The sequence below is a fragment of the Buteo buteo genome, chromosome 20, assembly GCF_964188355.1.
Source record: "Buteo buteo chromosome 20, bButBut1.hap1.1, whole genome shotgun sequence".
NCBI lineage: Eukaryota > Metazoa > Chordata > Aves > Accipitriformes > Accipitridae > Buteo > Buteo buteo.
In genome coordinates, this window is record NC_134190.1 from 368888 (window position 1) to 394882 (window position 25995).

At 42.2% G+C, this 25995-nt stretch overlaps 1 protein-coding gene across 1 annotated transcript in view; it reads left to right on the plus strand.

Moving 5' to 3' along the window:
* Nucleotides 1–456: 456 nt before the first annotated feature.
* RAMP3 (receptor activity modifying protein 3) overlaps nt 457–25995 on the plus strand; it is a 29685-nt gene continuing 4146 nt past the window's right edge. The window contains exons 1-3 of the mRNA XM_075052513.1: nt 457–740; nt 19197–19226; nt 21926–22058. Of these exons, the coding sequence (XP_074908614.1) occupies nt 677–740; nt 19197–19226; nt 21926–22058 (227 nt within the window). The 5' untranslated portion in view covers nt 457–676. The remainder of the gene's footprint in view (nt 741–19196; nt 19227–21925; nt 22059–25995) is intronic.

The following is a 25995-nucleotide window of genomic DNA, read 5'->3' on the forward strand; positions in this document are numbered from 1 at the left end:
AATATTGATGAAAATGAGCAGCCGTACCATTCTCTGAGAAGAGCCACGCAGGGATGAAGCGGCAGCGTAAGAACAGTTGAAGCATTTTCTTAGAGCTCCCGGCTGCTCTGCTCTGGTGCTGCGTGGGGTTAGGCGAGCTTGCTGCCCTTGTTCAGCTGTCAACATCAAGCACGGTGACAGGTGGGTGCCGCGCAAGCCGAGCCGAAAGGGCTGCAGGTGGGCTAACGCGGGTCAACTCAAGCCTTCGCCCCCGCTCCGGCTCCCGGAGCCCCTCTGACACTGGGGACCAGCGCCTTCCCCGCGTGGGGGTGTGTGTGTGTCCGCCCGTGTCCTCCTCCCTCCGCCCCCCCCCCGTGTCCGTGGGTGGGGAGCGGCATCCCCCGTGTGCGGAGGCGCGCGCGCGCGCGCTCACACTCAAACGTGCCGCCCCCCCCCGCCCGTGGGGTCCGCCCCCCCCCCCGGCCCCCCCGGCGCAGGGAGCACCCCGGGGGCGGGGGAGCTGCTCCCCTCCGCCCCCGCCGCCGCCGCCGCCGCCGCCCGGGGCCGGACGGCGAGGCATGAAGAAGAGCTTCCCCGGCGGGGAGGCCGAGGCGGGTCCGGGCCCTGCGCGGCGGCGGAGCGGCCGCCCCATGCGGGCTCCGTCCCCCCGCGGCCCCTCGCCGCCGCCCGCGCCGGGATGGAAGCGCCGGGCCGCGGCCGCGGCTGCCGCCGGCGGCGGCTCCCCGTCCTGCTGCTGTGGGGTAAGTGGCGGGCGGCTGAGCCGAGGCCGTGCCGGCGGCCGTGCGGCGGGGCTCGCCGCTGCCTTCCCGGGACGCCGGCGGCTGCCCCGCGGGGACCGGCCGAGCTTCCCCGCGGCGTGTGCGCGGCCCCCCGCGGGCAGCGGTTTCAGCCACGGCGCGGGGCTGCAGTTCGGGAGAGGCGTGAGATTCCCCCCGCCCCGGCTTTGCAAGAGCATCCCTTGGCGAGCGGGCTTTTCTCCGGGGAGTGGGCGGGCGCGGCCCCGCGGGCGGCTCCGGCGGCGCTGGGGCGGTGGGCGGCTCTGCCTGCGGGGCTCTCCGTCCCGAGCGGAGCGGCGGCTTCGCGGCCGGAGCGCTCCGGCCGGGCGCGGCGTGTGCGCCGGTGGCCCGGTGCAGCCCAGCATCCCGCCGCCGGCTGCCTGGCGGCGGTGCGGAGCCCCGGGACGCGGCTCGGGGCGCGCAGCCCCCCCCCGCCCCGCAGAAAGGACCTCGCCGGCTTCCAGCGTCAGCCGGCTCTCCGCCTCGGATCGCGGCTGCGATTCGGGGGAGGCAGGGCTGGCCGCCGGGGGAGGTTTTCGGCTTCGGGCGAGGGGTCGGCTCCCGTCAGGAGAGGTCGAGCTACAGGCAGTTGTAAAAGTGCGGATATCCTTCAGATCTTTAATTAATGTAAGAGTAGCTCTACTGCTGGAAAACCTTTGGGGGGTTTTTGGTTGGTTTTTTTTTTGTTGGTGGTGTGTTGGGGTTTTTTTCCTTGTCAGGTAGCTTGTTTAGGACTCCCAGATTTAAATGTGTTGCAGTCAGGTCAAAAGTTGCCGGGAGAAGTCAGTTCTGATCTTCTTCGCTCAACGGTAAACCCAGAGATGTAGTTAATTCCCCGTGAGCCACAGATAGAGGAGAAGAAAATCAGGCCTCGTACGTTTATCTCAGGACTTTATAACTTTGTCTGCTAGCTTTATGCCCCTTCCAAAGTACAAAGCTGGTAAACACTGGACATCTTTCTACGAAAAGGCCCACAAATAAGTGGATAGTTGTATTGACAGTGTTCAGTAGCAGCATCTTGACCTGGTCTGTCAAAAGAATGACGTGTCAAATGCATAAATTTTCTGATTCTCTGCGGCTGGAGGACTGCTAAAATCTTATTTTAATCACTCAGATTTTTTGTTATTTCCCAGCTGAAAAGGAATAAAAAAATGGCCAACACCTGTCTTGACAGGTGGAAGTTTTATTCAGTCTTGAACTTGGGGAACCAGGCAGTAATCTTTTTGTATGGGGAGACATCCTTATGTTACTGTGACTTTTACAAAGCAAAATTGCTCACTGGAGATTTATTTTCGGAGAATGAGTGGAGTGAGGGACAATGTCCCTGTAGCTCAGAAAGCTACAGAAAGACATTTTTCACCAGAGAGACACAGGTAAATCAGTTCTGCTAGACGTTTTTGACTGTGCTAGTTGCTTTCATAATAGAGTAACACCCAAAAAATTATTTTAAGGACATCTGTTAACTGATAATGCCTTACTTTTGCTTGAAATTGAGAAGTATAAACACAATCAAGAACTAATGATATTAGGCTAATTTCCTAGTAGAAAAGCCCTGAAAGTTTTACGATGTGAAATCAAGGTTTTTAATAAGGAAAGCCTTAAGTGGTAGAAAACTAAACTTCTTCGAGTAATACAAGCACACTTTTAATATCAGTTATTCCAGAAGGATTTTTACTTGAATTAAATGTACTTTCCTCCCTTTTCCCTAATAGCTTCTTTTGATTAACCAGAGACCCGTGACCTCTCTCATTAAGGTAAAACTCTTTCCAGGATTCCTCAGTGTTAGATCTCACTGAATGCCTAAGTGCCTCAGAAATAATGATGTATTTACCATAATACCAGATACTTTTATTCCACTTCAATGTATGGAAACTGAGGCAAGGAGAAACTTAAGGGCTTGACCAAGACTTTTAACGGACTAAGTAGGTTTTTTACACAAGTTGTCACTTCGGCATCCCTGTCCAAGCATTCACTCTTTCATCCCTTACGTAACATCTGCATTTCAGTTGTACTATTTGTATATGAGTTGAAAGATGCTACCAGAATGAAGCTAGGTATTTTTAAAAAATTCTGGAGTAATCTTTATCAGTATGTTTATGTATACCCATATAGAGAGAGATGCTGTGTTTCTTATCTGGAGCAATTTTCCTGTGCAGATTTCCAAGACTGTCTATAGTTGTTCACATTTCATAATCCTGTTTCACAGCAGTTAGCGAAGCTTAGCATTTTGGCCATCGGTGAACAACCAGACAGTTGGAAAGCTGGGAACAGAGCCTGGCTCCAGGCCCCTGTTCTTACTTGCTATTTTAAAGACCATACCTCATCCTGCAAACAATAATGAAAAAGCTGTGTATTGAAGTCCATATACTGTAAGGTCGGGAGCTCCCCTTGCATGGAACATGGGCTCTGTAATTCCTGGGGAGTTTGGACTCTAATGAGGAAAAAAAACAAGCAGGAAACAATTTTATTGGGTTAAAGTTTGAAAACCAAATCAAGTTTTTTTCCATTATTTTCTTATGAATATGTCATGCTGTTCTGCAGCTGCAAAGGGTGGAACAAAGAAAGGGAAGACTGTTGTAGGAGTCCTGAATTTAATAGACCCAGGCGGGAGTGCATGTAAAACAAATAAACCTTTGCAAAGCAGAACATCTGATTTTGAGACAGACCAAAGAGTTTTAACAAAAACGCTTCTCTACCAAAACGATGCTTCGTTTTCTAAAGACACAATTTTCAACACCAGGCAAACAGGAAGACAGCAGACTCCATCCCACCCTGAAAGCAAAGCCTTGAGTGTAAATGCAACCTCTGCTGCAACTTGCTGTTGGATCCAGATATCCTTCCCACCATCCTTCACCCTTTCTGTGTCTCCCGATTCCTTTTTCGGGAAGATGTTGCCCTTTTCCTGAGGTCTGCATGTACAACAGGGGACAGGTTCATCTTACATACGCTCAACAGGGCGAATTTTCTGTCCGAGTTCAGTTGTCTGTGGTGACTGCAAGTGGACTGCAGGTGGTAGCACAGAGCATCAAATGCCATCTCCAGCTGGCTTGGTCCCAGCAGCCGGGAGGAATGGCACTCAGTGTTTGAAGGTAACTCCAGACTGAAAGTGGGAAGGAAGAAAATGGGTTTTCTGAACCCGATTTACACCAATGAGATCCAATCCTGGAAACCATTTAGCTAGCAAACTCTCTTAAATTAGTAAGATTTCCCTACGTACATAGTAGTTAGGGTTTTAAATACCTTTGAGGCCTGAGGGCTTAGCTTTTAGGTTTATTTTAGCCAAACCTGTCAGGCAAACCCTCAGAGGCTGTGAAGTGAAGCTAGAAGTCTATACTGAGATAGACAGGTATTGCTATAGGTGCAGATACAGACAAACCATGAGATTTTAAGGAAAGGGTCTTGAGCATGACTGGGTTGGCTCAAGGGGAACTGTGGGAGGTTTTGCCAATTAAGTTGTGTTTAAATATTGCAGCACCAGTGGGTTTTGTATGTTTGTTGTTTTGGTTTCTCCCACCTCTCTACTGATAACAGATATGATTCATGGCTTGGAGGCAAACAAATCAAATTCCAGTTGTTCTTACCAAGGAAAGAAATGCAGTGAAGGGGGCCTTTATAAAACACCATTTGCTACCATCTGTGTCTTTGCTATTGAAATTAGTGCTTGAGAGAGAGGTTTGAAGAAAGCAAACTGTGTCCTCATTTAGGGCTTGTAAAAAGATTATTTTCACAAACATAATGAAGCCTGTTTTAATTCGCACCTTTTTATTTTAGCAAAAGCTCTCACATGAACCATCTTATTTCAGAATAGAAGAAGTGTATTATTTTGTGTTTTATGAAAACAGCCTGTGCTTTTTTCTAAAATAAGAGTCTCTTCACAGCCAGGCTTGCATTGAGATAAACTAGAAAATGTAAATGAAAAAAAAGTCATTATTTTAATGTGACTGTGTATGTAGAACAACGTAAAAGCTTCCTGAAAAACTTTTGGCTCATTTGGGAGGAAGATATGTGGGTATGAGGAAATAAAGGAGTAGGAAAGCAGAATAGGAGAAAACCTTCTTTTCCACAAGTTTTTAGGCTTGATCTCCGTTCATACACTGGCTTCCCTGAAACCAGTCTGAAAGGAGGAGGCAACTTTGTTCCTCTCTAAAGGCTTTAAAAGAAAACGCAATGGCACTGTTAGAAGTGGTCTTACGGCTAGAGAGGGTCCCAGCCTTCATCTTGAGAACAGCTTGATGTGACCTACCCATATTGGCTTGAACAAGGGGCATGTCTGCATAACAGCTGGCGGCCTTGGTTTACCCTCTGGAAAACAGAATTTCATCTGTGTGAAGCCAGACTGATGGCCTTCTGCAGATGGGATGTCAATTGCTTCACCTATGCTCCAAGCCAGGGAGACTCTAATCTGAAGAGGACGGTGTGATAGGCATTGCTGGGGCCCTTGCACAGCACTGGGCTGACGAAAGCACATCTTATTTGCATCTAACCAGATCAAGCTGAGTAAGCAAAGGACTATGCAGAAGCACCGCACCCTACAATAAGGCATCTGTCTTACTGCTTTCACACCCTAATAAATGTGACTAATTTGCCCTTATTTTGGAGAGCATGATCTGGGGAAAAATTCTGTGGGCAGTGTGAGAAGAAATACTGTAATTCACATTGGCCAGTAATGACTGTCACTTCTTATGGGAACTTGGAGTTTTGTTTCCAAATGTTGGAAGTGACAGATTTCTTTTGCATCCCTTTTTGTGCAGAGAGATCAATGCTGGAGACTCTGATCTTTAGAAAATATTCTTGCATTTTTGTTGTCTCAAAATACATAGTTTGAGATTTGACAGGGTGTGCAGCTCTTGGACTGTGTAGCCCTCTTGTCTTCAGCAGAAATGAAAAGAGAGTTCACAGCCGTGCAGTATTGCGAAGAGATGAGGAGATACTGGGACAGAAAAAGCATCTTGTAGAAGTGGTTCAACTACTCATCAATAGGACAAAAAGTCCAGGTTTCTTCCAAGATTGAAGCTCTTGGACTTTAACTTTGGTCTGTAGTCCTCTCTTTTGCTCACCCTCTGTGCACTGGAGAACATCTTCAGGGCTGTGAGGAAGGGGTCCTCCTGATGCAGTGGTGCAAAGGCCACGCTGGTGCTTGCAGTTAGTCTCATCATCTGAAGAGACTCAGCTGTTTCTGGGGTACCTGGACATATTCTGCAGCTTTGGAGTGGAGGGGGCTCTTTCCTTGAAGGGTATCTCGGCCTGGGCATTAGGGCTTTGCTGCCTGGTAGCTACACGGGACTGTGGAACAGATTTTCTCTTCACGTTTGTTTTTGGCAAGTGACTGCAAATGTTATGCTGTCCTTCCACACCTCTTTGAGTCCAAGAGCTGTTCCAGCTTTACTCCTCAAGGACCTCCATTATCAAGAACATAACATGTCCAATTTAGTATCAGAAGAGGTTTCTTTAAATGTATTTAGCAATGTGTGATGTACACTTATTATGATACAGCATTAAGCTTGCATGTTGAAGTGAAATAGGAAAAATAAATTTGTTTTGGCTTTCAGGGAGGAAATGCTCAAAGCTAATATTTCTATGGAGTCATTGATTGTCATACAGCATGTGTGAAATCTCCTCTATTCCTATTTCATTTTTAGAAAAGCAGATCAATATGTAGTTTTTTATAAGCTAAATACATGCTTCAAGATAACTCAAAGTCAGAAGTTGCTGTATCATATTAAAATATCATGGAAATCTCCTTCCTTATTTTTGACCAGTGGTTCTAGGCTGGATTTGCATTCAGGGAAGCCAACCTTTGCTGTTAGTTAATGTTGCTGCTGAACATATTTCCAGGGGTAGGTTTGGGGTGGGAAGTGTTCTGCCATAAAATACTTACTGATGCACAGTGAAGTAGAGGTAGTGTTGCTGCAATAACCATTGGTCCGGTTTCTGTATAAGTAGCTCTAGTGTAAACCAGAAACAGCAAGAAAGTCAGAGCAATGTGAAGGAAAGGTCAAAGGAAAATTAAGCTCCTCAAAATATTTGTGTTTTCATGTCTTTCTGCATTTTAATATTTTAGAAAGAAATGTTAATGCTCTTTTGCATTTAATTAAATATTTTTAATAATGGGGGGAAAAAGCTCCCTCTGTGTAGTAATGTAACATTTTAAGCCTGGTATTTTCAGTGAGTTTTAATTAAAGTGGGTTCCAACTCTTCTGTTTCTTACCTTTCTGGTAGGGCAGTACAGAACAGGTAGAATGTGCGTTGCAACATCATAAGGATGTTTGATCCTGTACTGGTCTGCTGAAGATTTTGGCTGTTGCACGCCAAGTATGCCTTAGACATATTTGAGTTTTCTTTTCCTCCCAGCTACTTCATACTGTATCATGCAGTGAATTATAAAAAACCTTGTCAAAGAAATAAAAAGTGTTAGCAGAAACAATCCAAAATAAACACCTCCTGTAGGAAGTGGGGGATTCTCCATCACTTGCAGTCTTGAAATCTACACTGGAAATGTTTATGAAGAATATCCTGTCATATGAACAGCTGTTATTGGCTTGGTACAGAAATTATTGGAAGACTTTCTTTACCTTGTGTTACAAAAGGGGTAGATCTGGATGATCCAAGGAATTCCTTCTGACCTTGGAGTGTATCACTCCACAGGGTTTTAAAATAAAGCCGTTTCTAAGTTTGTAAAGAAAAGAATTGCTGACACATTTGCAAAATGAGAAAGAGGAAAGTTCTCATTCTTCCCTACTCCCCTTTCTACTCATTTATTGCATGACTTCAAAATCCTGAGAAGGATTTTCCTCAGACTTCAGGGGAAAAAAGTTCACCCCAATATGGGAGCAAAACTATGGAAAATTTCAGCCCAAGAAGAATGTCTCCAAGACTGTGAAAGCAGGCAGATTTAGATAAACTGTTTTGCAGCTTCACTTCATTTGAGCTAAACTTCATTTGAGCTAAACAAACCCTTTATGTTCTATAGATCAATAGAGAATAACCCATATTCAGATTATGTCTACAGTTGCATTTTAGTTCCTGGGTTTGGGGCTGAAAGACCTGAATACCCAATGAAGTGGCTGGAAGTGTATGGAGTGCTCTTTTCTCTCTGCAAGGGTGAGTTAAAGCACACCACTTACTCCTCAGGGCATCAGTAAAGAGTTATGTAAAAGCTCCCATAAGCAATGCAGGGAGGTTGGTTTTATGCAAAACTAAGCAGACAGCTCTAATGCCACTAATTAAAGCCCTGGTGTATTGGGTTTGTGTGGCAAGGTTTGTTAGCTGGTGGGCTACAGAGGTGGCTTCTGTGAGAAGCTGCTGGAAAATTCCCCTGTGTCCGACAGAGCCAATGCCAGCCGGCTCCAAGACAGACCCGCTGCTGGCCAAGGCTGAGCCCATCAGTGACGGAGGTAGCGCCTCTGGGAGAACGTATTTAAGAAGGGGAAAAAAACCTGCTGCACAACAGCAACTGGAAGAGAGGAGTGAGAACGTGTAAGAGAAAACAGCCCTGCAGACCCCCAGGTCAGTGCAGAAGGAGGGGAGGAGATGCTCCAGGCGCCGGAGCAGAGATTCCCCTGCAGCCCGTGGTGATGAAGACCACAGTGAGGCAGGCTGTCCCCCTGCAGCCCATGGAGGTCCACGGTGGAGCAGATCTCCACCTGCAGCCCGTGGAGGACCCCACGCTGGAGCAGAGGGATGCCCAAAGGAGGCTGTGACCCCGTGGGAACCCTGCGCTGGAGCAGGTCCTGGCAGGACCTGCGGATCTGTGGAGAGAGGAGCCCACACCAGGGAAGTTTGTGAAGAACAGCAGCCCACAGAAAGGACCCACATTGGAGAAGTTTGTGAAGGACTGTGTCCCCTGGGAGGGACCCCCCGGTGGAGCAGGGGCCGAGCGCGGAGTCCTCCTCCCCCTGAGGAGGAAGGAGCGGCAGAGACAAGGGGTGAGGAACCGACCCCAGCCCCCGTCCCCTGTTCCCCTGCCCTGCCAGGGGGAGGAGGGAGAGAATTCAGTGGAGTTGTGCCCAGGAAGGAGAGAGTGCTGGGAGGAAGGTGTTTTAAGATTTGGGTTTTATTTCTTATTACCCTACTCTGATTTTAATTGGCAATAAATTAAATTAATTTCCCCAAGTCAAGTCTGTTTTGCCAGTGATGGTAATTGGTTGAGTGACCTCTCCCTGTCCTTATCTCAACCCATGAGCCTTTCGTTATATGTTCTCTGCCCTGTCCAGCTGAGGAGGGGGAGTGATAGAGCGGCTTTGGTGGGCACCTGACGTCCAGCCAAAGTCAACCCACCACACCCAGTTGCAAAAGAGAAGCGTTAGCTGAGGAGTCAGTCACGCAATAATACAGTTAGCTCTGGTGCTTTTTTTGAATAGTGGGACATAAATTTTTTTGCAGATGGCTTTATGCAGATGTTTATTTCTGTAAACCCCAAAAGGACTTTTAGCTTCATTTTCAAATTACTGAAGGCTTTTTTATTGTTTATAGGGTGAAAGCCTGAGAAAAAGCCTCTGCAAAGAAGGTTTAGATAGCGACCACAACAGGGTGGCTGTGCATCAGGGGACTCTGGGCTATGGATCAGCCATCCCAGAGCTGAAAAATGTGCAGACCTGAAGATCATCTTAGAAGCCTGCTCTTCATTGTTGGTCATGTTCACTTTCAGCCTGGCTCCAGAAATAGCAGTGAATGATTTCTTCTTCATGCCCTAGCAATTCTCTTAGCTCAGGAAGAAATACAGTATAACATTTTTCTGTACGGTGTTTACTTTTTTTGGTTTTCCATACTTGTCAATGGGCATATTCCTAGCACAGTCTTCCTTTTCCTATGTAAATGTAAGCAGTGGTGATCTGCTGTTGTTGAAATGTCTTTTGGTCTTGGGCTGGTTGAGAAAAAAAGGTCAGACATACTACCCTCTCTTTAAATTTTCTTAATAAAATACTGACATGAAAGAAAAACAGGATAGAGATTATTAATGGTTGTAAAGAAAACTTCAATTTAAAGATTTTACTGTTTTGTTATTTTATGTATACCTTTGTTACTATAAGTTTTTTATGGAATACTTGCTAGTAAATGCTTTGTTTCTATTATTCAGGAGTAATTGTCATCAACTTTCAGTACAATGTTAATGTATGAAGATAGTAGATGGTGGAAAGAAGAAAGAGAAGTTTAAACCTTTCACTTTCATATCCTCTTACTCCTTTAGTGGCACATGCTATTTGAAAAACAAAGCAAAAGAACTGTGCTAAGAAATGTGAAATGGAAGTAAACACAGAAACTGCAAACTGAGAAGCACTGGGTTCTGCATGAGCAGCTAGATGTGCCCTGCCTTGCTGGCTGGGCAGCATGCCTCGAGGGGGGATAGCTGGGAATTTGTGCTCCTCTGGGGTTCAGTTCTGTTCCTCAGATCTACTGAGAGCAACAATTTACTCCAGGATTGGCCTAAGTAATTTCCTATACCAGAATCTGCTGCTGTGCAAAGTTTCCTGTGTGGATATCCACCCAGGGAAAATTGCGGTGTGCAGGGATCATGCTGCCATGCCAGGCTGGCAAGGATCTGTTTTCAGTGTTTATTCCTTGGAGCAAGGAAGCTGTTGTGAAGAGCCACGTACACCTGTATAGCCACATAAGTAGATATGTGGAGCTCTGAGATTTTGTTAGTGTTTTAATGCTCTCGTGAGTTCTTTGTGGCAATATGTCATTTAAAATATTCTGTGATTGTGTATCCAGTGCTCTGGAGCACTGGTAGGTGAGTTGGGATACTGAAGAAAAACAACGCATGTTTGAATGGTCAGGCCAACTTATTATTTCATGGTAGGCGTAGAATTAACTGAAAATATGACTCCACTGCAATTATGTTGATGTAATGCCTCGACATGGTATGTAACAGCATTAGGAGTCTGTGAGAGGAGTACACACGGCATCAAGAGAAGGTGGATGTGCAGGGTGGGGATTTTTGTTGTCTGGTCAGAAAAGGAAAAAAACATTTTCCCATGCCTTCTATGATGGCAGTATCTTGACTTAAATGTTCTGCCTGTCAAGGGAAGAAGAAACTTTTAATGTCTTCAAGTATCCCATGGTTTTAAACACTTCCTCAGGAGGGAGTGTGCCGTGACCCTCATCTATGAGACCTTCATGGGTCATTTCCCCTTCCCAAGGTTATTTAAAAAAAAAAAAAAAGGGAAAAAAAAAAAAGTCATTTGACTTCTCTTTCAGACTACTCCATAGGAGCAGATTAGAGTCCTTATTTGCCTTGAGGGACTTGTATTTTACACTCATTCACAGATGGCTAGGTATAGAGTAAAGCCAGTATTGTGCTGACCTTATGTTTCCTTATTATACAGAAACCTTATGTCACATCACATTTTCTTTTGTGTTTTCCTGCCTTTTTGACTAATGACAGGCAGCTGGGTTACAATAATGAGCACCCATGAGATCAAATATGTCCTTGCAGGTGATCAGGTGGTACAGACTGAGGTCCTGGACGCGGATGGCCAACTTCAGGGGCTGCCACAGTTCTCATGTGGACTGGTAGTGTATGTCTCTCCATAGTAATTGCAAGCTGTCTGGCCTTTTACGGGGAATAAATCTGAACTATGCCACCTCATTTGTTGATGTACCTTTCCCATAAATTGCACAGCAGACACATTTCACAATTATCTTTTAGACAGAGAGATTGTCATGTTCTTTAGCTGCTTTGTTAACATTTTCTGAGAGAAGGAGGTAGTGGTGAGACAGAGGTCCTGGCACCAGACTGCTGCTGGCTCACACTGTACTCAGTGTGACGCTGGTTCCTGCTTGTGACCTTAGACCAATTTTTTGCTAGTTCTGTCATTATTCCTGTAGTTGATATAAAATGGAGACTGCAGTAGCGGTACCTCAAGGCTGTAATGAACCTGAAGAAGTGCAGAAGTTTCAGGGATAAAAAAAAAGATTTTCACTTTCTCTTGCTAGAAGTGTATTTATCTGTAATCATAAATTATTAAGAGCTATGATCTGGTTGGTTTAGAGGTTATACATCTGTGTGACAACCACTGTATCCCAAGACCCAGAAGTTATCCCAGGCAGAAGTTGGATGAAAACAAGGAGCATGAAGCCTTTGGAAGGCCTGTAGATACATCCTGAGTAACAATCTTTTCATAACGACCTGGGGAACACCACAGAAGTGAATTCGGTCAATTTGGGTTTGTTAGGAAAGCTGTTCTGCTTGTCTCTGCTGGCTGTAGGCTGTAGCACCTCCTGAGGAGTGTAGTCCTCTGGAGGTCTCTTCCAGCCACTTTAAATCAGACTGTGGTCCCTGTATTGTTGCTGAATGTAATCTTTAAACAGTTTCTAAAGCCACAGATTTCTTTCTACTCTAGAAACAAATGTACTCCTCTTATTCTTCTTCAATTTTACTCTCTGGAAGGATGGATCTTGAGTTGGGATTTCTGTCAAGGATCACATTTGTCTATACTACTCTTCTAAAAGAGTGTGAAGAGAGTTTACTTCAAGCAATTGATTCTGCTGTTGGAATATTTAGTTCATCCACTGTCTGAAAGTCAGTAGCTGAAAAAAACCTGTTTTATACTTCAAGTAAACAGTGCTTCATCAGAAACATAACAGGAAAAAAAAGAAGTGAAGAAAACATTATGTGACATTTCAGGTTGAGTCACAAACTTCCATTACAATACAGATCTTAGCATTTGGTCAATTGCTAAGTAATCCCTTAAGTCTGTTGTTGAATCAGTATGTTTTATTTAAATATTTATTTAATAAATACATAATTAGTAATTAATAAATAAATATTTAATTAAAATATGGGTTATATATTTACTTAAATAAAACATACTGGTTTCAAACAAAATAGCAGAAAACCCATCCAACACCTCTGGAAGTAGACATAGGCTATTGAGAAATTGCGAAGCATTATTTCTATACTGCCAGCAGTAATTTAAGAACTTCACAAAGGAATGTAAAGAACAATAATTTGTATTCCTGCTCTGAAAAATTCCCCATTGAAGTATGAGTTCAGAATAATTGTCAAATTTCCAGCAGTCACTGGAAAGCTGAGGAACTCTGAACCAATGTGAGACTGAATAGTTGATGCCCTCCATAATGTTCTCCATTGATTTGCACCGATGAAATGAAGAAGCTTAAATTGCTTCCTTTCATGCTTTTCTTGCTCTGCAGAAAGAAGACTCTAATGTCCAAAATTGTTAACTGTCTAAAATTACGTTGCCAATTCAAAGCAATAATGTAATGCCTCAAACTGTGATAAAGGATGGCATTGAACTGCACTTTTAGTTTTGAATATTACATTTCCGTGGCTAATATACATCTTCCATGCAGCTGACACAAGGGGAAAAAAACAGGTATTGAAAAGGATTCAGCATCAAAGCAGGGGATAATGAAAAGCTGACTTCTGTGTTAAGCTAGCACTCTAGATAACTTCTTGGACATAGGGAGAGATCAATCCACCCTGCCAACAAGTTTACCTTGCTCCTGCCTCTCCATGTGCTGAGGCATGTTTTTTCTGGGCCAATTTTGAATGCAAGTGTAACACTTCTTTCAAGTACTATATTTATTGCAAGCTTCTGTTTATTCCCAGCATCCTTCCTTTGTGTTGGGTTCCTGTCATTGCCTGGCTCTGTGAACTTCAGTTGCCTCATTTCCTCGGTTGCTTTCACACTATATGATGATGTTCTTGCATCCTGTCCCCCCCTCCAGGTCCTGCTCCTCTTATAAAGAAAAGCGTCAAAGGGACAGTTAGTAGCTGCAAACAAAAGATGACCTTCTGAGGCACATATATTGTAGCAAGTGTTATTTAAAGATTGGCAGGTGGGACTTTAGTTTTTGTACCAATGGCATTATTTCTTCTTTCTGTACTTTTACAACAGCCTCTAGACTTGAAACAATACAATCTTTCATGTTAGCTTTCTCTCTGAGGGTGGGCCACCATGTGCTTTGTTTTCCCCATAAATGCAGGTATACATTTCACTGTGTGGCAGGTAGAGATATCCAGCTGGACCAGTTTTTGAATCATCTTTGTTAAGCCCAGGTAGAAGGCTGTGCTTTGCTGGCCACTTGCTGACCTGCTGTCAGGACTCTCAATGCATTAACAGCACTCTGAACAGCCCCACCAAGTTCTCCCTTGCCCCTGCCTGGGTGCCCCATTGTGCCCTGAGCTACCTCATAAGCGGTCCTGGCTTATTGGCTGTTTTCCTGTATGTGCTCTGGACCTACGTACTGGGTCGCCTTGTCTCCCATCCTGTATCTGGCCCTATCTCCTTCTGCTGTTGTCTGCACTCCCTGGTTCATCCCCTTCCATGTCGGAGCCGTTGATGGAGCCCGTTTCCCACCTGTGCCCCTGGCTGCCTCAGGGGACGCCGCTGGGGTCACCCCAGCTCATCACCAGTCATCACCAATTTTTTCTTCCTGAGTGTGTTTCAGACTTTTTCATAGCAGAATTTTAGGCTTTGCCCATCTCTATAGTAATTTCATGCAAAATTATCACTTCATTGTCTCTGTTGAGGGTTTAACATCCTAGTGTGATTAGCTGGAATAAGAATTTGGCTCACAGAAGTAATTTTTCATTTGAAAAATAACCCAGAGCTTCAGTTTGTGGGGGTACGAAGTAGGCTGATAAGGGCAGTAAGGATAAAAGCTTCGATCCTTAAGCACAGGCTGCAGCAGGGGGAGGACCAGCTAGCTCCCTACAAGAGTTGAGCAAGGTGTCTTGTGTGGCTGTTGAGAAATACATTGCTTCAAGCTTCCACAGCCCTGTAGGAAGCTATCTGTGTTAAGACTTATCTCTCTGAGTTGCAGGCAGTGACACTGTGGGTGTTAAGTCAGCTCTGTTTCAGTAACTCAGTGTCCTGGTTTTGGCTGGGTTAGAGTTAATTCTCTTTCCAGTAGCTGGTACAGTGCTATGTCTTGGATTCAGTATGAGAAGAATGTTGGTAACACACTGATGTTTTCAGTTGTTGCTAAGTAGTGTTTGGACTAAGTCAAGGATTTTTCAGCTTCTGATGCCCAGCCAGCGGGAAAGCTGGAGGGGCACAAGAAGTTGGCACAGGACACAGCCAGGGCAGCTGATCCAAACTGGCCAACAGGGTATTCTATAGCATGTGACATCATGTCCAGTATATAAACTGGGGGAAGTTGGCCTGGGTGGGGCGGATCGCTGCTCGGGAACTAACTGGGCATCGGTCGGTGAATGTTGAGCAGTTGCATTATGCATCACTTGTTTTGTATATTCCAATTCTTTTATCATTATTATTATTATTTTCTTCCTTTCTGTCCTATTAAAATGTTCATATCTCAGCCCATGAGTTTTACCTTTTTCCTTCTGATTCTCTCCCCCAATCCCACTGGAGGGGGGGTGAGTGAGTGGCTGCGTGGTGCTGAGTTGCTGGCTGGGGTTAAACCACAATACTCGGTTATCATGTCTGGTAAGTCAATGTATGTCAGTCAGCTCCTCAGCGGACTGACAAGGTCAAAACTCAATGAATGCTCTTTTATAGTAGCTAAGGATCAGCCCCTTTTCTCCCAACAGCTGGCATAGCAAACCTTGGCTTTTAGCTGAAAGGACAGAAATGGTTAAGTCCTTTCATGTGTTTCTGTCGCTGTCAGGACCAGTTTCTGCACTCCCAGCTCTGTGGTCATATCCTTACCTGGTCCACCTCCGCCCCTCCTGCCAGCACTGTGCTTGTGTTGGTGATACAAAACTGTGTGCCCTAACGTGACACAAAATTGGAAGAGAGAGATGTTCCTTCAAGAAGTGCTTGCTGATGGTATTTGACTGAAGCTAGGTATAGAGATTATGCAGGGAAAGAAGTGGGTTTGATGAAATGTATTTGAAGAAACTGTTTTGTCTTACAGTCCTATTATTCAAGGCAGGAGAGCTCAGACCTTCGTGGGACCTTTGTGGGCTTTCCCATCAAGTTTCAGGACTGCACAGCATCTTCAGTCTGAGGTGTCTTGGCCACATACATTTGACTTGCCCCCCATAGAGGGCTTTTAGCAAAGTCTTTGGAAGGTAGCCACGTGATGCTTGTGTTAGCTTATCTTTTCCTTCTGTTTTCATACAGACCCTAGTGAAATGAGGCTTTTGAGCTCGTAAATGCCCAGGAAGACAGATAACAGAGAAACCATACCCCAACTGTAACCAATGTTTTTCTGATGCAGTAGGATGCCTCTTGACATTGTGTCAGAGCATAGGTGAAGTTATTTCCATGGGAGTTTCTCATGCATTAGATATCCTGAAGTGTCTGTGCATTCCTGCCAGAAAACCTGTAATGGTATAACTTGGGGTTTACATAGAAGATGGGTGAATTTCACATGATCTTTAATACCACCTATGCAACAGGTGACTTTATGTAACATTTAAATACTTGGAGAAACGTTGGTACACTTCTGTAACATCAATTTGTTCAGTGTTTAAAAACAGATTTATAAAAGAAATGTGGGTAATAAGATTTATCAGTATGAAAAAATGATAGTAATAGAGTATTAATCTCTCCTGTGTTTCCAGCAAATCATAGATGCATGACTGCAGAGCAGCAGTTGCCATTTCAAACTGCAGTTTTAATTGTTTTCATGAACTGTATGTCAGAGCAGGTCTTGCTGCTATCAATAAAACTTCAGATTCTGCAGAGAGGCAGATGTTTGGTTAGTGCATAACTTCCAATATAGATCTGATGTCCTGATGATGGTAATTGGCAGGATTGTCTTTAAAAAGAGGTAAGAAGTAAGGTCTTGACTTGAGGTTTAACTTGAAGTCATTATATGTTCTTTTTTTCTTATAAAAATTGTGATTGATAAAAGTATGGGTTTGAATCAGACATTGCAAATTTTGAAGAATATATATAGGATTACACTGATGTAATTGCTGGTGAAAAACTGGATACAAACAAGAATTACTTGATATCTGTATTTTGAGAAAGTATTGGAACCGCTCAAAAATCTTACTCTCCTGTCAGTAATTGCAGCATCCTGAAGAAATGTTCAGACAAGGGAAAATAATATTCTAACATTTCCCTCGTATACTTATACAAGGCTTTCAGAATTATTCTTACAAAGTGTTTGGATGAACGTGCAGTAGGAAGAACACACAACAATTCATATGCTGCTTCAGATTTATGAAGTAGTTGCAATACAAAGACTTTCAGTGCTACTGTTAAGCCTCTGGGAGAAAATAACAGTGAATAATGAAAATATAGCAGAAAAATAAGCATTGAGAAATACATATCCATTTCACAGAAAAACAGAAGTTTATATACTTGAAAAATTATAGGACAGTTACCCTCTCATGTATCCCAATAGTGAATTTACATATTGCTGTGAATCCCATTCTGAATTCCCTTTCTAATGTCAGAACGATGTCTGTTTACAAAAGGATAGTAGAGATTAGATAATAAGAGGCTGCAGTGAAGGTCTAGGATCAGATTTTTTTTCATATACAAGATTCTGAAGTAGGTTGTTAATAAAAACTAGTTTTTTTCCTGGTTTTCTTATTTTCTATTACTTTATCCTATTTTGCTTATCTTTTCTTTTTCTTTCCAAAGGCTCTTCAAACCTATTTTTACCCATCTTTCATTCGATGGTGCTTTTCTTCACCTCTTGCTCTGGCTCCAAGCTGGTTGGTCCTTTTCCATCTGATTCCACTAATGCTAGGGGTAATAATACATGCTGCCAGAGTGTATGGAGAAAATAAAAGTTAAAGGCCATTGCTGTGGTCTGTTATTAACATGATTTAACTTGCAGGCAACCGGTACAGTTAAACTGAACCTCCTTTTGCGTCCCTTAAATGTTGGTTCAGGTAGGAGTGTACAGCAACTGTTTATTTCAGGATTATGGCAACATTTTCCAACACTGCGACTCACTTTGCTTCCTCTGTGTATCTTCTAATGAGATGTGATGGCATCAGCCTTTCAAGAAATAAGCTGAACTTGCCCATTCTTAAAAGAGCTGCTGGAATAGTCACACTTTTTGTATAAACGGTCAAGGCCAACAAGCTGTAGTCTCCTGATTAAATCTTTGTTCTGAGTTGAATGTCTGGGAGTAAAGAAAAAAAAGAGGGCTGGGCATGATAGCACATGGTGGTCTGGATTGTTGTTTTACCCTTCTCTGAAGGACTCTTTTCGTTGAGGATAGGTGCAAAACATTCTGTGTTACTTTATTACAAGCAGATCAGAAAATGCAAAAAGCACGTTTTCCTGTGAGCAGGCGGATTTGTGAGCACAAACTTTATTCGGTACTTGGTTTATCACAGCTTCCCTGCCTGACATTGAGGTAGTCACTCAACCTCTTGTCTGTAAAACATGGACATGTTGTTTTCTCCTACAAGTTCTCTTTCATTGTAAATCCTGTTTTATTTGCCTCACCATGATCTCATGAGGACTACTGCAGCAATAACTGTGAAGGATCTAGAGATCAGTGACAAGAATTGATAGAATAATAATTGGAGGTACAGTCTGTGGTCCTCGAGGGGAGCATCTAGGGCACCTATGGGCATCTAGACTGTTTCCTCAGAATGGATGGTGTTGGCTTCCTTGTAAAGTGTATGCTTTTAATTTGATCTTCAGTTTTCTGCAGTTGATGAGGCACGTTTTCAAGTGAGGATTGAAGAAAAACCTACCCAGGGACTCAAGTATATTTACTAGTATAACATCTAATAGCCTGGAAAGAAAAGTGCTCTATTTGTGAAAGACATACAGCCATCAGAGTGTATAATGGAGTTTCAGCTCTGTGTGTTTGGATGCAACACAATTTTCTGATACATGGATTCCTGCTCTTCAGTTTCAGTACATTCTGGCTCATTAGTAACTAAGACAGAGATTAACGCTTGTCTGTAAGAAAAATATGTTCATTAGAAGGATCTAAATTGTTCTCAGATGTATGTACACAACAATTTGCAGTTAACTCAGTCGAGAGCTTGGTATACCTCCATGACTGCACTGTCTAGATCAATATGATTGGGGCTGATATTCTGCTATGTATATCTTGATTCATTTTACTGGAGTGACACGTAGGGTATAAACAAGGAGCAAGAGGCACCCATCTGTGTGAAATTACTCATTTCTGATGCGAGGTTAACACTATAAAGATTTGTCAGGAATTTTTTTTCAGTGAGACATCAAAAATAATTTCCCTGTCCCTGATCCTTAATGTTGGAACCTACAGGAAAGAGTGGTGTGGACAGACCCATAACCAGTCTGCATGACTCAGCCATTTAAAGGATAGATAAAAAAGAATTTAAAACCAGGGTGTTCTCTGAATGTTCATTCTTCCATTCAGACACACTCTTTAATAAAACTGAAACTAATGTTTGAATGAATATTTTGAGTATTCTGTTGAAACCTAGATTATGCTCAAGTTTGCTTGTATCTGCACTAGTTCTTTTATGTAATAGTACGGAAGTATCTAACTCATCTCTCTCTTTTTTCACCCCCCTAGTTAATGGTCTAATGACGCTTGGATTCACAGGTGAGCTTTACTTCTAAAATTCAAACTTCTGTTTCTGTTTTGTTAATGACAGCTATTGGAGAAACGCTTCCATCCTATCTGATTTCAATTAGTCAACCGTCATGCATTTTTTACAGCTGGTCTTGTTCATCAGCTGTGTGAACTGAGAGTGTTGTTGTGTTTTGTAAAGGTCAGTCTCAATAGAGGTGGTAAAATTGTAGAATTATTTATAATTTTGAACCCCTTTGGCCAGGGATTTAGACAGAAACTCTTGTGTTGTCAGATTGTTCCTGTCAAATGACTCTATCAGAGCTTTTTCTATAACCCTGCAAAATACTGAAGCTCTAAAGAGAGCCAACCAAAACCACCAGGGCCATGGAAAATCCATTTAAACACCCCGCTGGGAAGGATCTGGAGTAAATTGTCAGCACACATGACGTAATGGAGGAGAAACTTGTATTCTGTTGGATTTATAGGGTTGTAAATCAAGTGATAGCTGGCTGTTTAGAATACCCTGCCAGGGAAGGCAGCTTTGCTTAACTTTTGTCAAAGCATCAATGCAGGATTGAAGTTGCCAGCTATGCAATTTTCATATCTGGTTTTGAATTCTGCCCAGCTTTAGTGTTCCTCTGCAGTTCTAGCTGTGGAAAGTATAACTTAAAACTGCTGCAGCTGCCAAATGAATTGGCGGGAGCGCTTAAATAGGCAGGGTCTGTGCTATCATGTTAACTTCCCAAGGACAAAATTACGCTCCCCCTGTTTCATAACTTTCACCGTTTCTATCACTGGTGATTAACTGTAGTTCTGTTTTTTTTCTGGCATGGATGAAGACTTAGCATCAGCTTTAAGAGCTCTGACAGTCAGACGTGACAAAGGACGTAGGGTCAGGTTGCAGCGAGTCAGCCGTACGCCTGGAGAGGTTTGTGCTCTGAATGAAATAGTGGGCTTAGGGTCTCCGGCGTGTCACAGGCTGTCCAGTTATAGGCCTGCTGCTCTGCGAAAGTATGTGAAAGCCAAGTATTTCTTTGGTCAGGTGTGATGGCTGTCTCTCCTTTGGCACATGGCATCACTGAGTTAGTGACTTCCCCAGCTAAGGAGTCAGCTGCGATAGCTGGAGTTAAATTGCAAAGCGCTCCTGCCTGGGCTCCAAAGGAGCCATCTCCTTCGTGGGTGAGACACTTAATGTGCACTCCAGCCTGTTTTACAACCACACGCCCCATTTCAAATGGAGATGTTCACGTTTCTGATTGATGGCTGGGTCATGGTGTGAGGCCTGAAACCAGTCCATCTTGCCTTAGGTTTTTTTGGACTAATAGTAAGGAACAGTGCCCTGTTGAGAGTGAGGGCTGTGCCTGACTTCTCATCAGGCGAAGGCTTGCATGCTTTTGACCTCACTTCGCCTGGCAGCATGTTTGGCTGTCACCACACAAAATTAGAACCACCAGCTCTGTTCAGCAATGACGGGATCCTGCTTCAAAGTAACTAATAGAAGGAAAAGAAATACCTCCTCTCCCTGGTGTAAATAGGGTCTCAGTGAATATGTAGGTTCAGAAGGAAGAGGTGCAAGACCTGATTCTACTTAGAGTTCTTTTTTCTATGATTAAAAAAGGATGAAGCGGTCTGTTCTTCTTGGCTTTATTCTTAAAAAAAGCTGTTCCTCCGGAGTTCTCAGGAGGTTGCCTGACACACAGGTTTGTTAGGGTTGCAGGTTTTTTTCAGGTAAAGCCTTTTCTCAGATTTGTGCTGCTGTAAAGAGAAGAAATCATCCTAGTTTTTTTCTGACTGATTTAATTTAGGCATTTTTATTAAATATGTTGACATACATATACTTACAGGTAATCTTTAATGTTCTACAAAATGTATGCATTCTGTATATAGAAGAACAATCAAAATAGTGGCATTTACAAAGGTAAAGCAAGACATATTTAACTACTTAATAAAACCAAAATATTTCAGCCTTATCAAAATAAAATGCTTTAGTTAGTCTGAATAGATTTTTTTCAGAATTTTTATTTTATAAGAAATAGCAAAATACTATCTTTGTATTCCAATGCAGGCATGGGCTGGCCAAGAAAAAAATTTGACTTTGACTCTAAATACTGTGGAGTTGCCATTACAGGTTCCAAAAGATACAGACTTGCTCAAGTAAAGGTTGACTCTTTGCAAGTAGTTGTATGCTGTAACATCAACATCTAATAATGGTAGATAATGCCTTTAGTGGATATCCTAAAGAAAAAGCTTAATTGTGAATTCCAGCCCTTTAGCTGGTAAGATATACAAATGTTTCTGATGTTGAAGTACATTTAGTCATACAGTTAGTTGAATGGGATGCATCTGTGTAAGCTTGAGAAGTGCTTTCTACACTGAAGTACATGATCAGTAACTCCAGTCAGCTTTTAAGTAAAAATGCAAATGGGCAATAGTAAGTTAGTATGAGTAGAAGCTAAGTAAGATTAGAAAAGTGACTAGGTAGGTTGCTCTATGCTAGGTCTAAAAGATGATACTATATACGGTAACCTGTAGTATTATATACTGTTATGTTTTTAATAAATTTATGTAAAGGTATATTTTATCTGTTTTCTAAAATTGTTTAGAAATTTGAATGTTAGGTTCACAACAATGTAAGTGGCAATCAGAACTGTGTGAAGGAATTTGCGAGTGATGTGATCACACTTCTGTTTCAATGTTTGAGATTTAAGGTGCTTTCTGATTTTACCTAGGCGCACGTCAACAGACTAATCTCTGCAACGAATCTCTCATGTTAGAAAAGTTGCCTGCCTGTGGAAAATCCTTTGAAGAGATGATGAAGAAAGTGGACTCTAAAAAATGGTGCAACCTGACAGAATTTATCATGTAAGAGTTAGTTTTGGTTTTGGTAGTACTCACCTTATAATAGTGTTTGTCTTTTAAAAAAAGGATCACCTCAAATACCAAGAACACTGTAATACCTACATCCTTAATAGATCCCTAATGCATGTAAAATATTTGTGTTCTGAATCAATTGAAATCCTCCTGTATCTGGTTGCCAGTTGCGGAGGCCTAAGCTGCAGCTCTTAAGTCCCTGGAATATGGCCACAGGTGCACAGAGAGACCCAGCTCTTAACTCGAAGAGTGCACAAAATTGACCAATTTAATGAAAACTAACCAGTGGGCTAATCAATACTAGCTGCTATTGCTTTTACCTCAGACAGTTGTGTTTATATTTAATCTATATTTCTGTGCATTTTAGGCAAATGTTACTTAAGTCAATTTTTTTTTTCTGTGAAACCACTAAAGCAATATGCTTTTAGAATCATGCTATTCTGTTTTCTCTGTTGGCAGCAATGCAGTTCTGTCCTCTGATTTCCTTTTTTCAGTAAGATGACAGGAACATTTTATCATGCACTGTTTCAGAAATCCACCTCTTGTGCGAGATCATCCTGTCCAAATGTAAAATGATTTGTCCTATTGATCCCGCTGGAGTTTGTTTCTTTGCCTCCCAGATAGAATGGAGAGAATGAGCACTACCCATTTTGTTTGGATGTCTAAAATACTGCAAGACTGACAGTAGTGAGGGTGGCATTATTATTTTCTTACCTTCCTGTTCTGTAGTTGCTGGAGGTATTTAAACATCTCTCTATAAAGCTGCACACTTCAAACTCTGCTCTGGAGGAAACTCACAGGGCTTGTGTAATTGGTGGTATTTTTGGCTTTGTGGAGCATCTGCTTCTTCAGAGCATGTCTGCTCATGCATAATGCTTGCTTTTCGGAAGCACTGAGTACCCTCTACACCAACTGAAATCAGAGGAAACGGCAGGTGTTCAGCACTTCAGAAAACGAGACTCAAGTGAATTAGCGCTGGTGGGGTATGAGCCAACCTGCAGCAGAACATCTCCCTGGATTTGAAACTGTGCTGGTGCTGTTTCGGGGGCTGCTCCTGAGGCAGGGCAGCCACAAGCTCGCTGTCACCACACCTGTTACAGCGTCATTTAGCCCCAGATATGTTCTTGTCTCATATGATCATTGATCTTGTCTCCTGTTTAGTATCACCTCATGTGATGCAAGATTTTGCAGTCACCTCATGCAAGGTTTTACCTAGCTGATCACCAGTAGACGTGATGGGTAACGAAATGTTGGACTGATGTGCTATGTTGCAGCAATTCCCCATGGTTCTCTCGCCACTGACACCTCTGTTGAGATGTCCCACCTGTTGATAATGTTTCATAATCTGACAGCATATTAACAACTTAGATGCTATTTCTTCTTAGCACTTTTATTTGCACACCCTAGATGACTTTACAACCTTGCAATCTTTTAAGAGGTAGATTATTAAAATTTATGGCACTGGAGTGAAACGTGCACTCATGCAGCTCTCTCCAACCATGGGGAAGAGCAAGAGGAGGTAAGCCCTTGCAGAAATTACATTCATATCTGACAGAGAAATGTGTGTATACAAAGGAAAAGAAAATCCTTGCAATGCAGGTACTGCTAGATTTATTTAACAAGTATCTGTATGTTATGGAGCAATAATTTTAATTTTCCAACTCATCTAGGTACAAGTCGTTTTACTTATTTTGAAGGAAGCACTTCAATTTTGCTCCATTTGATATTCATTACAATTGTATTATAATCACAGAACAGAGTTCTTTGCTGATACCTTGTTCATAATTAATAAGTGTCCTCAACTAATGGGACTACTTGCAGCAGAAAAAGGTACCTACAGGAGTCAAAATATTAGACTCTGCCTTTGCTAATGCAGGTGAAAAAGCAGGCAGCTTTTCTCTAGCCTTGTGCTAAAGTTTCTTCAAGAGTTTGAATATTTTGGTGCAAGATTTTTCCAAGGTTTGGAGGTGACTGAAGTCTCTGAGTTCTACTGACTTTCACGTAGAGTTAAGAATCCACCTTGCTTTTATCCTTTCCGATTGCACTTCCCCTTTAGTGTCATTTTCATTCCCTGTACAAGAAAATTCCTGCCTATCTATGGAGATTGTTTTGTCTGGAGAAATCAGTCAGTCTGAGGCTTTGCTCATTTTTCCCTATGTGCAGTACCAAAAGAAGAATTCCAGCCTCTTCCAAAACAAAAATGTTTTACATTTTTCAATAATATACAGTTTTTTAAAATTTCTTTCTATCACTTACATTTCAAGTTCTAGCTTGGGAGATAGTAGTAGGAGGAATTTGTCTGGAATTTATTTCCTGAATCACGTATTAAGCAAGCATTATCAATCTGATTACAAACTTATTTTAAGGGTTCGTTGCACTGAAGGAACAGCACATTTACCTCTACCTTTAAGAATTTTACTCTTTTGCGAACAGATGTTGTGATTTGATGTCATGCTTTATATAAGGGCTAATTTCTTCTAGCTCATTGGAGGAACCCTGATGGATGGGACTGAAACACTTCTTTATTTGGAGTATTCTGACAAGTTAATGAAAAAATGGTATTTCTAGCCACGGTCACTTAAAATTCAGGTATTTAAACCTGGTAGTATTAGTTTACCCTGATTTTACATTTAGCCTCTAACAGTAAAATTTAGTCAACTTGGATCAAATAGTGGGATAAAACTGTGAAGTTTGTATGAAGGAAACTGTTTCTTCATACGGTAATTTCTGCATGGTGCTTTTCACTTACAAAGATCTTGCAAAATTTGGCTTTGTATCTTATATCAAAATGTAATAATTTATGGAAAACCGCTTCCTTTCTCAACTCTTTGTTTTATGGGGGAGTTTTAGTTCTTCAGAGTAAGTGGCTGTCCTTGGTTATGGGATTGTAAATAGCAATTATCTGCATTGCTTTGCTGTTTGGCCAAACAGTCATGAGAGACATTTCAGTGACTTCAATTTGCTGTAACTTAATTATACTGTAAGATCTTCTGACAGCTCTGTTATTTATGTCTTAACTTTATACTTAACAAACTTGTGTTCTTTAAAAAGCAGCCTTTTGACTGATTTTAAACAGACAAGGCTCTCGTGTGGCAGCTGGTACTGGAAACCAATATAAGAGTTTTAGCCTCCACAGTTGATCTTGATCTTGCTAGAAATGTATAACAATCACATATAAGCCTTAAAATTTCAGGAAAAGTTTTACAGAAGCACTATCAGGAGACAGTTTCCCTATTAATTTTAGCATTTTTCTGTGAGGATTCATGCAGAAGTTAGGATACAAATACTCTGGGTCAGATTGTCCAAAGGTATTTGAAAGCTTAAATATGATGAGGGATCAAAGTGGGATTTTAAAATATCTTAAGTCATTTAGCTGTGGTGGGTTTCAGTGGTTCTTGTTTGACACTAGAATATGAAGGACAACCAGAAACACCTTTCAGGAAAGGTAAAACCTTCAAAAAACATCTGGAGACATTCATGGACAAAAGAGGAAGGGATCAGCTGTTCACAGTTTTGCTGATGCTTTTAGGCTATTCAGAGGGAGCCCTGAAGATGAAAATGCAACTAGGTGGTTTAAATGACAGGAAATTATGGTACATGGCAAGTAAGCAAGCAAAGACTGAAGTGTGGGTGAAAGCTATGGGGACTTAACAAAAGCAAATATGCTTTTTGTTCGCTAGAAGACTGGAAATTACAGAAAGCTTTTTATTCTTAATGTGTAAAACTTCTGTTATTTTATATATATTTATAATAACATATATATTATATATTACTGTTATAGATAAAATAACATATATATTATATTTCTATATTATATTCTTAATATTTAGCAACTGCAGCTAAATATGTAAAATCTGCTACTGTCCACAAACCTAAGCCCATTATTAATGGTCAGAGTTTTTCTCACCATGCTCTATGAGATAAATCC